The 15,327-nt window shown below is 37.6% G+C and overlaps 1 protein-coding gene across 1 annotated transcript in view; it reads left to right on the top strand.

Moving 5' to 3' along the window:
- The first annotated feature begins 13,040 nt into the window (after nucleotides 1–13,040).
- Nucleotides 13,041–15,327, top strand: part of agmo (alkylglycerol monooxygenase) — a 135,062-nt gene continuing 132,775 nt past the window's right edge. Inside the window, 1 exon segment of the mRNA NM_001011313.1 lies at nucleotides 13,041–13,360. Coding sequence (NP_001011313.1) covers nucleotides 13,235–13,360 — 126 coding nt within the window. The 5' untranslated portion in view covers nucleotides 13,041–13,234.

The raw sequence follows: 15,327 nt of genomic DNA, 5'->3' as shown, positions 1-15,327 counted from the left end.
TAAGGAAACAAAACAGAGGGATCAGCTAGGGGAGACAGACAAGGTATTATTGGGCTGGGTTAATTTGCAGGTGATCTGTGTGACAGATTGGGGGTCCAGCTGAGGAAACAAACAGGAGATCAGGAAGGGGAGACAGACAGGTATCATTGGACGAGGGAAATTAGCAGGTGATTTGTGTGAAAGATGGGGGTATTCAGCTGAGGAAACAAACAGGGGATCAGGCTGGGGAGACAGACAGGATATGACTAAACTGGGATTCGAAAGATCTATGAATACATAATATTCCATGTGACTCCCATTCACAAGGAAAACCAGCAGAACCTTGAGGTCCCACTTAGTCTAAGTAGTTGAAAAGTACCCAAACTACTCATTTTGTTTACATAAAGGCGGATACAAAACAATTAAGGTTGCACTTATTAATGTGTACTGATTGAAAGAACAAAGCCAAAATAAAAGCTAGCAATGCATTGTCTTTACTTTGTAAAAAATGTTTAATAAAATTCTCTTTAACTACCATACACTGCAGTTTTATCATTAAACTTCATGGTTTCATCTAAATGACAAAAGTGGTATAGTTATTTCAAAGTTGTATAGACATTTTATAGTTTCTTTAAAAAGTTTCTCCTTTTGTGTTTGAAAAGTGTGTGTAGTGAACATATTTGTGAACATATTTGTGCTTCAAAAACAATATTTCTATTTTGCCAAAGCTGTCGTGATCTCTGGTCACCAAGTTTAATGCTGGTTTCAAAGATGGGGGAGAAGTGTGAGCAGGGCTGCTTAAAGGCACCAGTGGGCAAAGATCCCATCAGTGCAACCTAGCAGACCCCACTGACCAACGTTGTTGTGGTTGACTGCCCTTAACTCAACCTAATAGCTTTACTTTTGATCATAGTATCATTATTACTACTATTATTGTTAATAATGGACTCCCAACCATAATGCAAGTATATGTAATGATGAAAAAGACAACCCTAAATAGTAAAGAAAGAAAAAAGAAATCATATTTCATAGACTCATTCCACGTGCCTTGTAGGGCCTGTTCTAGCACTAAGTATAATTAACCTGTCCTGCTTGAATTATTTTTCTGAAAAAACAAAGTAAAAACAAAACAAAAGCAATGCAAATAATTTTAAAGGTAACACAGGGCCATTCTATAATGAGGAGTCTTTCATTCCTGGTGGAAAATTTATTAAAAAGTTATTACTGATAACATGGTTGATGGTGACTCCTGGACCAGTGCCCTGGGGTGTGAGACCCTAACAGGATGAAGACACAGCATACTGCACATTAATTGTGGGATGGTACGCAGTTCTCCTCAGCTAGTGCCTACCTTAGGAGTCATATTTATTTCACCATAAAATACCCATACTTCATAGTACCTTATGTTAGACTGTCTGTTTTAAGACTTTTTTACAGACCATCCTTAGGATCTTGAGTGAACCTAGTGGGAACATAGAAGGTCTACCAGTTCCACTAACCAGCTGGTAGACCGCAACTGGTTCTCTTTATCAAACCACATAGAAATAGTGAAGTATGTCTATCTAGCAGCTCTCTATTACTATATGTGCATTTAAAAGAGTCTTGGGGGCACATTTACTAATCCACGAATCCGAATGGGAAAAATTCGGATTGGAAACGAACATTTTGCAACTTTTTCATATTTTTTGAGATTTTTTCGTCGCCATTACAACTTTTTCGTAAATTGATGCGACTTTTTCGTAGCCGTTACGACTTGCACGAATTGTCGCGACTTTTTCGTAGCCATTACGATCTTCTCGTATATTGTCGCGACTTTTTCGTATTGAGCGCTCGTAAATGGCGGCCAAAACTTTCAGACTTTGCATGATTTTGGAAGCCTCCCATAGGACTCAATGGCACTCTGCAGCTCCAACCTGGCCCAAGGAAAGTCTCCCATAGGACTCAATGGCACTCTGCAGCTCCAACCCGGCCCAAGGAAAGTCTCCCATAGGGCTCAATGCACTCTGCAGCTCCAACCCGGCAAGGAAAGTCTCCCATAGGGCTCAATGGCACTCTGCAGCTCCAACCTGGCCCAGGAAAGTCTCCCATAGGGCTCAATGGCACTCTGCAGCTCCAACCTGGCCCAAGGAAAGTCTCCCATAGGGCTCAATGGCACTCTGCAGCTCCAACCTGGCCCAAGGAAAGTCTCCCATAGGGCTCAATGGCACTCTGCAGCTCCAACCCAGCCCAAGGAAAGTCTTCCATAGGCTCAATGGCACTCTGCAGCTCCAACCTGGCCAAGGAAAGTCTCCCATAGGGCTCAATGGCACTCTGCAGCTCCAACCTGGCCCAAGGAAAGTCCCCATAGGGCTCAATGGCACTCTGCAGCTCCAACCTGGCCCAAGGAAAGTCTCCCATAGGGCTCAATGGCACTCTGCAGCTCCAACCTGGCCCAAGGAAAGTCTCCCATAGGGCTCAATGGCACTCTGCAGCTCCAACCTGGCCCAAGGAAAGTCTCCCATAGGGCTCAATGGCACTCTGCAGCTCCAACCCGGCCCAAGGAAAGTCACGATACTGAAGCTTGAATGAATCCGATACTTTCATACTCGGTGCGACGGCTACGAAAAAGTTGCGACAATTTGCGCAAGTCGTAACGCTATGAAAAAGTCGCGACAATTTACGAAAAAGTCGTAACGGCTACGAAAAAGTCGCAACAATTTACGCAAAATACCGATCATTACAAAAAAAACGCATTCGGACGCTTTTCGGACGTTCGTGGATTAGTAAATGTGCCCCTTGGTGTTGATTTATTAATGATCTACCTCAAGTTGGGACAATTCTAAATAATAAAATGCAAGAGAGATCCTAATCTCACCAGTGTTTCATGAATATATTGCTTTTTTTAACCCGTCGATAGGTAAGTACTCTCTAACTCCCTACAATGTGAAAACGCATCGAGTACTTTGTTTCTACAGAATAACCACACCAAAAATTGTAGCTACAAGCCACAAATGTTTAAACCAATCAGTGCCCATGTGAAATTGTCAGCAGGTGCAGAAGCCACGAGGAACAAATCAAGATGCTTACTGTGTGAATTAATATGGCAGGGGAAATACAAACATATAAAGCAATAGTAGTTTTTTTTTTTTAAATTGTAATGATTGGGTGACTGAGCGAGCTTATCTTAACTTAAACAAATGTACAGGGCTCATGATTTTGACTAAGATTACAAGGTTATCTGGACCAAAAACTCACTAAAAACATGCCGTGTATATATATAATATATATATATATATCAACTGAAGGAAAAAGAGTATTAAATGAAACTAAAATTACAGGGAGTGTAGCGGGGTATCTGGTATAAAAACACAACTTCCTTTTTTGTACAGAAAACTGCTAGTTTTTCATTGTTTCAGTGGTACTTTACGAAGAACAGTGCTTAACACTTTAATTGCCACATAAAGCTGCTTTTAATAAACCATCTAGAAAGAACTAAAGCTTTTGGCAGAGCCATCTGTTAAAACCACCGGAATTTGGAAGCAGTTTAGCACTAGATGTAGTTATTAGTGGAAGCAAGGTTTAAAATCCATTATCACAAATTTCCATAAATACTGCCAACATTATCTAATAGATGTAGTTAGACATCAGTTATACAAACCACTCTTTGCAGCTCCATCCATTCTCTTTGTTTACTTACCTCACTTTTAAAGGGACACTCACGGATAGATATTTTTCTTGCAAACCTTGATTAACTTTAGACATTAAAAATGCCCGTGTATTTTCATGAATTGCTCTGCTTATTTAAACTGAACAGTTGTTTTTCCTTAAAGGGCACCTTAAAGGGCACCTATCATGCTAAAATTGCTTTTAGAGAGAGAGAGAGAGAGATCATAATGGTGCACGCCACTAACAAAAAATACAACCTGGGTGCAAGAGCCATATAAACTAAAATATTGCAGGAGTAATGCCAGCACACACAGGGTTTCATACAAATGTATATAAAATGATATTTATTGAGAAAAAAAGAGCAAAATAAACATAGCAAGCGTCAACGTTTCAGTCCCCACCGGGACTTTCATCAGGAAGCAAAAACTGCTTCAGGTGCTTCAGTTTTTGCTTCCTTATGAAAGTCCCAGTGGGGATATATATATATATATATATATATAGAAAAAGGCTGAGGCACACACTTATAGGGATTACAACCTGGGTGCAAATCAGATAAACAATATGTAAAAAATGCTGACGCACACTAGGAAAATTTCGGTCCTCCTCGGATAAAGGTCCTGGGTGAGCACCGAAACGTCGATCTAAATAAAATAAGTATCTTTTTTTGATTAAATTTTACTGGTGTGCATCAGCATTTTTTACACATATATATATATATATATATATATATATATATTTTTTTTTTTTTTTTTTTTTTTAAAAGGAGACCCCCTGCTTGCTCACTATGCGTATGTGTGGATGCTACTACCCGCCTACATCACACACATGTGCATAATTAGTGAACTGTAGCACTCACTCCTTATGCACATGCGAGTGCCTTCCTGGTGTGGGATGTCTAGCACTGTAGGGGACTATTTTTTAAAAAAAAGACTATTGTTTCACTCAGTCGGAGTGCTAACTCTATTAGCCCACACCTCTGGTGGGGGAAGCAGTTTTAGGGTGATAGGTGCCCTTTAAATTAGTGATCAAATCTGATAAGTGCACAAAAATCTATTCTGTGGAAGAATTAATAGATGTGCTGACATGATTTGTGACAAAGTTATGAACATTTTAAGATGGAATCTGCATGATCAGCAGATTCATATGGTATTTAAGGACTTTTAAATTAGGTAAGTACTGAACTCTACATCTGTCAATCTGTTTGGGTGAAAACTGGCTGAAAATAGGAATCATTTATGGATGCACCCAAAAATATGGGTAAAGTAGATAAAATGCAAAGGGCATCCATCCTGAAACACTTCATTAAGGTACTTACATCCAAACATGCTCCTGCACTTTCACATGCGTGCCAATGCATCCATTCTGCCTCTTTTTATAAACAGTGGGCAACTGTGTTTATTGGCACTGGGAAATTTTGGAGCTACCGCCACCCTGGATACAGTGGTATCTCTAGGTTTCCCACAACAGGTTGCGTCAATATGCCCACCAGTGAATTGGATGCAAAAGTTGTTTCGAATATGTGCTCTGAAATTGCTGCAAACCCCCCTCTGAATATGCTAGATTCAACTTGCACCAGATTTGCATCAAAATGCAAAAGCTATTGAGATTATTTTGAACCATCAAATGAAACTGCAGCAGATATATTTATGCTAGAATTATGGGGAAACACTGCAATATAGGTCGAACAAACATAACGATTTGTATCAGTTTACACATTGCACTTGCATTTGTAAAAATAAAATCTCCTGCATGTATGTATGTATATCTTTATTTATGTACACAGCGCTGTACAGTAGGACAATAGATTAATACAACAGGGGGTTATTAAAATAATAATAGATAAATACAAAGTATAACAATAAATACAAATAAATACAAGGTACAGTTGCAATAAGTTAGGTCTTCATAAAACTGACGTATTGTATTGCTATCCCCGATGCGAAAAACTTCATTCAATAGTTATTGTGTTTCAAAGATCAGCTTACTTATCTTTAGCACAAATCTGTGTAATTAATTGTCTGTAGCACTTTCTTTTCTGCATTGTAAAGAAAAGCTCTTTCTTTAGGACAAACTGATCAGAAATAGCACTGCAACAATTTTTATTAATTATTTCTTGCCACTAAGCATTGATCAAATTGCCAATCCCTTTGTTTTAATTAAGTAGATGTGAGAGCACTGCAATACACAAATAATCAGGCTTAACATAACCAAAGCACCTGTCATGCAAAACCATGGTCTTGAAATAGTCTACTCTATGGGGCACATTTACTAATCCACGAATCCGAATCACGAATGGGAAAAAATTGTATTGGAAACGAAAATTTCGTAAGATCGCAAATATCACGAAAATGCTTCCGAAAAAATCGTATTAGTCACGATAATATCGTATTGGCGATCCGAAAGTCACGAAATTTTCGTACCGAACAATTGTAAACAGCGGTAAAACCTTTCCGATTTTTTCGTGTAAATGTCCGAAAAAGTCGTGCGCTGTACGAAAAAGTCGTGCGGACGCCCAAAAAAATCGGCGAAAATACGCTTGGAGCGTTCGCATGAACGCTCGACCGTTCGTGCTTTTGTAAATGTGCCCCCAGCACACCACTTACATACATAGGGTGCTCTCATAGGATGCTTGAATTCCTTAGCCGCTCCCAAGCCTTCTTCCATGTACCTTTGTAGAGGGAAGCACACCAATATGCCGGCAACGCCTTTAACTCATGTATTGCAGAAACAAATAGCAAAAGCTTTTGGGGGATAGCCCCTTCTTCAGGTGAGCAAAGCTTGCGCTATGTTTTTATATTGGTGTGCTTCTTCCCTCTACAAAGGTGCCCTCTTTGTGATTCTGTAGTAGTGGAGTGAAAAGAGGACAGGGGTGATTGTGGTCAATCTTGGGGTTGCCACCTGCTCGGTTTTGACCTGGACAGCCCAGTTTTCAGAAGGGCTGTGTGGGTCAAAATCAGAAAAACCAGACAGGACTTGCTGAGATTAATTGCTGATCACCACGCCATAGCCCTGCCCTGTGATGTCATTGACCCGCCCCGTGGCATCATCCTAGCAATTGAACAAATGCAGACTAGGGATGAAAAATTCTATAAATGGTTATGAACTGATTGTATTACATCTTGATTATAGGATGCAGTTTTGAGCACATTACATGATACATGGTAAAGGGTCTAGATGTGGACCAAAATGTTGGCTTTTTTCTTTTTCTTTTAAATTTCCTGGTGTGCATTTGAAGATTGCTATAATGTCGCATTAAATAGCAGTGGGGTATTCAAGTTGCACTGGAGTGTGTGGACCTTCTGAACTTAAGTAATTCCAGTTGTTCCTGAAGTTTACTAATTCCATGGTAAGCATCTGGCAAGGTAGGCATCTGGTTTGGTTATCAAGGTATTTTCCCCACTGCCCCAATTTTTTTTTTTACCAAAAATAATTCTCAAAAAACCATTATATCTTAAGTTGCACAAACTTCAACATAAATTAATAAAAATGTCATTTCATGAATGTTTAAATGTGAAAAAAAACACAATGCAAGCCTTTGGGAAACTTGTACAACTTTTTTACCAAACAAGTAAATGCTAGAAAAAAATGTATATGTGGGGATTTATACAAAAATTTTGATACATAGCCTCTTTTAGCCTAACTGCTACATCTTCGAATTGAAAAACATTTGTCACTGTCCCATATGCTAGTAAAGAGCTTTTTGTAAGCCTAGACATATATGTAGATGTACATAAAAAACTCATGACCTCATATTCATTTATATTGCTCTAATTAAAAAATTATTTTACAGCAGAAAGTGGTCTAAGAAATTCAGATTCAGAAGCTTATTTTAGAAATAGTTTGCGTAAATACCAAAGGAATTGGGTCATTTTTAATATTTGCAGACAGATTATTTCCCTTGGTATTTTCATTCATGCACAAGTCCAGTAATAACATTCTTTTTATATTGCAGAAATCATTTTTAATACTCTGATATTTGAATAGTACCACATTGTTAAGACAGCAAATCGTATATGCAGCTGCATAAATTTAGCTATGTATAAATTCCAAAGGAAATGCAATGTGAAAATCAATTGAAATAAAATGTGCATGTGACAGGGACAGTTATTGTGTAAAATTCTAGAACAAATTATAGTTGCCCAAAACAATGTGTTGACAGGAGGTTTGTAAGGCGGCAACCGCAAGTCTGTCTTTACATCCTGTTCACACCTGAGAAATAATGGAAAATTCTTACAGATAGGAAATACATAGATTAAATTCTGAAGTAATTGCTCAAAATTAAAACTTGTTCACATCAGCAACAGTTTAATGGAGGAGAATAAGGGGTTTACCCGAAATATGGTCACTTAAGCAGTGCGTTTGAGTTTGTCAGTGGTTTGTCTCACTTTACAAAGGAGTTCTATAAAATACAGATTTGCAATAAAAGCAAAAATCAGAGTACCAGGCAACTACAATGCTTTTTGCTAGGTTTGAGAGAATATAATATCCACAGCGTTTGTACTTTGGGGAAAGGTATGTAAAAAATGATTCGTTGAAAAAAAATGGATGGAAAATGCACAACAGCAGGACTGAAGAAAGAGCAGAAATGGCACTAGGAATGCTTTGCGTGCAAGTTTTACATGTTCAGCTTCTTAGAAAACAAATTTACTTTCCATATTATGGTGACCAAAGTAACATTATATTTCCTCTTAATTATGAAGCACGTATTATTTTGACTTCGGGCACACAGCTCACATCTCAATACCATTTTTTTTAATACTGGAATTAATAGTTTGCAGTGTGTGCCATGTGAGATAAATGAAAAAATAAAGTTTGCTCTATGAGTAACATTTATTTACATATTTGGTAAATTGTCAATTAATTATCAATTCAGGTCAATAAGATCAATAAAATAACTGATTTCCTAATCAAACACTAATTCACCTTTTGTCTCTTCATCAACTTTATTTCCGAATTGCAGTTACATCATCTCTCTAGAAACATTGCAACATTGTACATATCTAGCATTATGATAAATTCAATCCAGCTCTGTCCAATTTTAATGATACTTGGTGATCTTGTGGGTGGTGGGGACGCCCGCCATCTTCTTTTGGTAGGTGCGCGTCTCCTTTTATACATATTAGTGTTTAGCAGAACCGAATCTGAACTCTAAGGATTTGGGCAAATCTGCAGCAACAAAATATCAATTAGACAAAATGTACACAGATAATTAGCAGAGTAAGAACTAAAATCAGTGACTGATGATAGCATGACTAGAGAACAAAATCACTATTTGGTCTCAAACAGCCATGACTTCATAATGGAGGCTGAAGATCTATTACAGCAGTCTTAAATCTTAAATCCGCTGGAGGGCCACATCCGGCCCACAGGCCTCCAGTTCAACAGTCCTGTATTACAGGAATTTAATGACTCATGTTTTATGGCTATATAAATGACAATCTGCTTTTAGACCTTCTGTTTGTAAGACAGCCTGTTGGTGCAGTACCAATGGTTTTAAACAAAATACTCAGCCCCCCCATCATTTGCTAAATGCTTTCAAAAGGTTTAGTTCATATTAATGGAAATCCTAGCTTGGATCCAACTATTGTTAGGAGTAATAAAATCTATAAGTTTAGAATTTGTTAGAAAGTAAGAAGGTGTACTGGATCAACAGAATAAAATCTTACTACCAGAAGGTTAAAATTATGATTAAAAGCGTCATTTAAGATCACAAGTGTAATGTACAAACATACAAGTGGAGGCAAAAGTGAACATTGCCATGATTTGCAAGGTACCTCTGCTCATACACGCTCCATTAAACTTCCCTAATCGGTAACTCAAAAGTGCATACATTCATGGAATAGAATTACTGTTATCCTGGACCTGCTGGTAATTCCGGGGATCTTGCGCCTATACTGTTTTTTTGCTGAATGCTGAAATAACAACAATGCAGTACAAAATAGAGAAAATTGCTAGCACAATGTACAGAACTGGATGCCAATTTGTGGCAGTTCTGGTGCATTGCAAGAAAATTGTATTGCAGGCAACTTGTGTAGCTGCAGTTACAGTATGCTGGAGTTCTTTCAAAAAATTCTACATTGGGGTAAAACCATTTTATGATTTGCTTTCAACGTTTGTACTTTATGTATTGCACTGTTTGTTATCAGATCATTTGAAAAATTGATGACACAGTAATTGGTGCACGTCAGCTGATTTTTGTCTATGTTAGAGGTGCAAGGTTTCATTATTATGATTTCTTCTTCTATACACTAGAACAAAACTGCTGCATTTTTTGTAAATATTTGTGAAACAACAAAATATCACTAATTAAATTTGAATTCATGGGAAGGCCAACTACATTGCAGGCAAGGTTTTCTTACCTCTGCAATTGCATATACATTGCCCTACCTTGTTAGAGAAGCTACTGTACTCCTTTTACTATGCTATAGCTGTTCTTCACAGAAAAAAAATATTCCGAACATGGCACCAACAGCTCCTAGACAATGTGAGGGCTGGTGAGGACTCTGATCCCACTGGTTGATGTGGAAGGCAAAGGGGCACATAATAACAATGTCTTTCTGAATTTTTTTTGTGTGCAAGAGGCTGTGTTTTTTTCAGAGTAACAGAATGTATAGCTGAATTTTAGAGCGAATACATGACAATTTTTGCTGGTGGCACGCAAAAAAAAGTGCGCTCATCCCTAGCGTACCCTTTCACTTTCTGAGGGATATTTATCAAAGAGTAAAAGCAGATTTCACCACGGATTGCTAAGGGGAACCTAATAGTTGTCTAATCACTGGTATAAGGATATAGGTTTTTTTAGGGGAATATTTATCAAACATTACCCTTTCTTAAATATGTCCCTAAAAATCATAAGAAAGTATAAAAATGCTATGGAGTTCCTCTCTAGACAACTGTTTCCACCCTATGCCCCCTCTGTCTTTCTGTCTCTCTCTCTAATATACAAGTATGGGATCCCTTATCAGATAGCCTGTTAACCCAAAACATACGAATTAAGGGAGGGCCCACAGACTCTATTTTAATCAAATAATTCAAATTTTTAAAAATGATATCCTTTCTCTCTGTAATAATAAAACAATACCGTTTATCCTAAAATATAATTATTCCTCATTGGAGGCAAAACAATCCTATTGGATTAACTAATATTTAAATTATTGTATAATAGAATTAAGGTGCCCATACACGGGCCGACTATAGCTGCCGATATCGGCAGAAAGCTGCCTGGCCGACCGATATCTGGCCTGAAATTGGCCAGATCTCGATCGGCCAGGTTAGAAAATCCGGTCGGATCGGGGACCGCATCGGCTCGTTGATGCGGTCCCCGAACCGACTGCCCCATAAGCTCAAATGTAATCCAATCATTTGGCCCCAGAGCCAAATGATCGGATTATTTTTCTTTTAAGTCCCTTGCTACCCGATATCGCCCACCCGTAGGTGGGGATATCGGGTGAAGATCCGCTCGCTTGGCGACATCGCCATATATATATAGTGTATGGGCACCTTAAAGGTATGGTGATTCAAACTGCAGATCCCTTATTAGGAAAACCCCAGATTCTGAGCATTCTGGAAAACAGGCCCCATACCTGTATATATACAAATAAAGACACATACATCATACAACTATAATATGTATACTTGAAGGCACATTTATTTTATAGGTACAGAAGATACTAATTTTAGAACTGATATTCAGTCAGAAATTATATATTGAGGAGAAGCCCTCCAATAGTGGTATATTTCAAATATTTTTATTTCGTTGGCAATGAGTAGTCTAGTTATTCCAAAGCAAATACCAAAGAGACTTTTGTGAACTTATTGCTGCTGATTTACGATTGGTATAGTATGCAGTGGAATTCTTGGCTTTCTGTATTCATTCAGGGAGTGGTATAAAGTTATTTTATTTTTATATTTTGCTTTTTTTTCCGCACTGCTTAAATCTTAGATATAAGGCAGTGCCTCTTAAAACAACAGAAAAAAGTCATTTACCATGAACTAATGTTAATTTTACATTATTTGCCAGTTTAAGATCACTTGTTTTTGTAATTTGTAAGAACAATTCATTCTTGGATATTTAAGAAAATTATATTATAGTCAAAATGAACATAAGTATGTTGAGTAAAAAGTTTATATATGATAGTCTATTAAAATTGCTTATTTTTTAATGAAAACAACTCAAAAATGTAACTTAAAAAGGTCAAAGATCTTGTTATTTCATTTCACACCCTAGAGGAGGGGCAGACAGACTGCTCTGCAGAATACGTTTGTCCATAAATATGAATATAAATAGTGATTATAATAATACCTATAACAATAGTTTAGCTCTACGTATTAACCTCTTTATCGCCATCCTATTATTTTTAACAATTTCATAATTTATTTCTTCTAATTTATGTCACAAGTTCTGTTTTTTTTACTTCTGTGGTGCTCTCAGGGACAGCTACAGAGGTCAAAATACCTTTTATTGCCTTTTGGCAAGAATTGAAAACACATTGCCTAAGTCAATGTTGGTGGTGCCAAGAGGGCACTGGGAAATACTGGAGCGAAACACCATAGGGGTCATTTACTTATCCCTAGGCAAAAGTGCAAGAGCAGACCAAGGCGGGCAAGAACATGCAGTGCTCATCCATGGAGCACTTCCACAAGGGGAATAGCTGCACTGTGGCCCTTGCACCAGATAAAAAACCCTTGTGTAAAGTTCACAGTACAGCATTGGGGTGCAAGCCAACCCTGTCCTTACTACCAATTCCTTTGCTGTGCACTATGCTAGATGTAATTACATTACACCACACACTCATTGGGGTCAGCAGACAAAGACAACTGTGGATGTTATTCTGCATCAGCACTGGGATATCTTGCACAAGTTGTGGTGCATGGTACTAAGAGGGTGCCCATAGTTTGCTAGGATTTTTGTGAAAAAGCTGCAATGTGGCCAAACATTTAGCACTTTGCACCTAAAATTGCCTTTGCACATTATACTTGCATTGGTAATAAGTAAATATCTTTGCTTATTTTACTTTTTTAGTCATACAATGTTCCAATTTATTTCTCTTGAATATTTTCATTCTGTTTAGATAATTTTTCAGTATGTGCTGGAACAGCTTCCACCCTACATCGATCTGTTCTGTGACTTCTCTGCAGGTACTGGCACAGAATGGGTTCTGCCCTTGTTATTTGTTTCAGCCTTATTTTACATAGTTACAAGGGAAGGCCCAGATTTTTTTCTATCTTTGGACTTACTGCTCTTTGGCTTTATCTGAATTTGCAGTATCTTATCTTTGTTCTATGCAGCAAGTGATATCTGAATCTGTTGCCTGCTTGTGAACTGCTTTGTTGTATTTGAACTTTTACCCACGTCACGTGGTTGGCTGTTTCTCAGTGTCATTCTGTATCAGATTTCACTGTGTGTATTGGAGCAGGAAGAGCAGAGAGCGTACAGCACACTGAGATCCCAATGCCTTATGTCTCAGCTTGAACCCCCTTAGATAGGTCTCAGACCAGTCTCCATACTCAGCTTTTACAAAGTCACATACACAATAAATCAGAGTGAACTGGGAACCTGCCTAAACATATTCATATTTGTTTTTAGCTTTTTTTAAAACTCCCAGCAAACATGGGGGGTTTCACAGGCCAAAGTGAAGTGTCTGTGTCACAGGGAATCCGGATGATGTTTTATGTCCTCCATCCGAATGAAACCTCCTTTAAAAACGTAGAGGATGTACCAGATTACGTGGAAAAGGTGAGAAACTGCCTAATCATTTTCAGGTGGCTAGTTTTAAACAGAGCAGATTACTAAATGTGTTACTATAGTTCTACCCAAGCATCAGAATCATCCATAACCATTATGTACAGGATCTGCATAAGCAGATGTGAAGTTAACCTCTTATATTCCAAGTGGTCAGCAATGTATTGTCTATCTGTGTGTCTTCTGCCTCTGTTGTGAGTGTGGGTGATATACAAACAAATCACTCTTACACTCAACATACACATATAAATAATAATAACCATATTATTCTGTATTACTGTTTTATACATTTACAAAGCATTTGTTTGAGTCTGAGATTTATTTGCTATTTTGCACTCCACATGCTTTTAGCACATTCTACATGGCTTTGCACGTGTTTATGTGTTTAGCAGAATTTGCACTTGGTGCATGCTTATGTTGACTCTGTGGTTTGTTTGTTATACAATCTACAGGCTAAAGGCTAGTTTGCTATGCACCTAATAGTGTTTATTAAGAGTTGAATAAATATTCCTCCTGTCAGCAGTTCATTTACTATTGCGAGGCAATGTAGGCCTTGTAGCATCTTTGGATTTTTTTTTTCAGCCCATAAAAATTAGTTTATTGGTAAACGAAATTACTTGCATGCTGTGGGTTAAATGTTTTAATGTAATACAGTACAGTATATAAAATATGCAAAATGGCAAAATAAATAGAATTTCGGATACAAAGTATTAAATAATTATAAATGATAGTTATATAAATGCTATGTTTCATTTAGGGAAACGTATTTAAAATCTGGATAGTCTGCCTAAAAACAAGAGCAACTGTATTTAATTGTCAGAAAAAAAGACACTTGTTAAGTACAAGATACACAATTAGAGTGTCTGTGGGTTTTTGATGGTTGTGGAATCTACAAAAAAAACACCTATGATTTAGTACAAAACCTGTACTAATATATAAAGAAGGGTGTACTTACATGTGTTCCATTCCAATTTAATCATAATTAGAAATTCTGCCTACAAGATAACTGTGAATCTAGGGCTGAATGTATTTTCCCTTCTATTAAAATCAAGGTTCCTACTGTGTAAAAGAATTACATTTTGGCTTTGGCACACCAAACATTTTTATTTCTGCTCTTACAGTTAGTATCAAAAGACTGAGGTTGCCACAAGTCTCTTCCCAATGACCCCAGGGGGTTTGATCAAAATACTTTGGTAATCCTATCAAAGTAACCCCACAGCATTCACACTTCTGTGAGTTTCAGTCGTCACCTTTTTGAAAGGTTACAATGTGCTATTGTGACTGGATTAGTGGAAGAGTTTATATGCTGAGGACTTCCCATACCAGTCAGTTGAACTGAAGAATTCAGTGAAAAACATCTTCAATGTTAACAAGTCCAGTTGCTTTAGATTTACTTATACTAGATATACCATGACCTGGAGGAATCAAAATCTTCAGTCATCTTGATTAACAAAATCTTAAATTGAGCACTTACAGGTTTCATGCAGTAAAGAAGGCGTCAGGTATAAATTATAAATAACAGCACTGTGTAACCTGTGAATACAACAATATGTGTTACCCTATGTGCAGTTAAATAATTACCTGCAGATTGTCCAGCAATAGAAGTCTGACAGGATTATTAATTAAACAAGCACAAGGACCACACACTGGACACTTCTGATTTTCAAATTAAACCCAAAACTAAACCCAAATTCATGTTTTATTAACATATCTATAACTATTAGAAAGGCATTTAAAATCCCAGCTGTCAATCATATATTGCCTGCTCTGTCTGGGGGGCAGACAATTACTTTCATATTCTATTTAGCACTTCCTAGATGTCACTGCACTCTTCACATTCCACCTCCCTCCTAACAATCTAATTGTGTAGCCTGTGCATGCCCTGTGTATCAGCTCTTCCATTCTGGCACTTAATCAAAATGTTGGCATGATGCAAAGCTTATCTTGATAACAGTGTCCAC

This window comes from Xenopus tropicalis, chromosome 6, assembly GCF_000004195.4.
Source record: "Xenopus tropicalis strain Nigerian chromosome 6, UCB_Xtro_10.0, whole genome shotgun sequence".
NCBI lineage: Eukaryota > Metazoa > Chordata > Amphibia > Anura > Pipidae > Xenopus > Xenopus tropicalis.
This window is presented reverse-complemented; position numbering and strand designations above follow the sequence as displayed.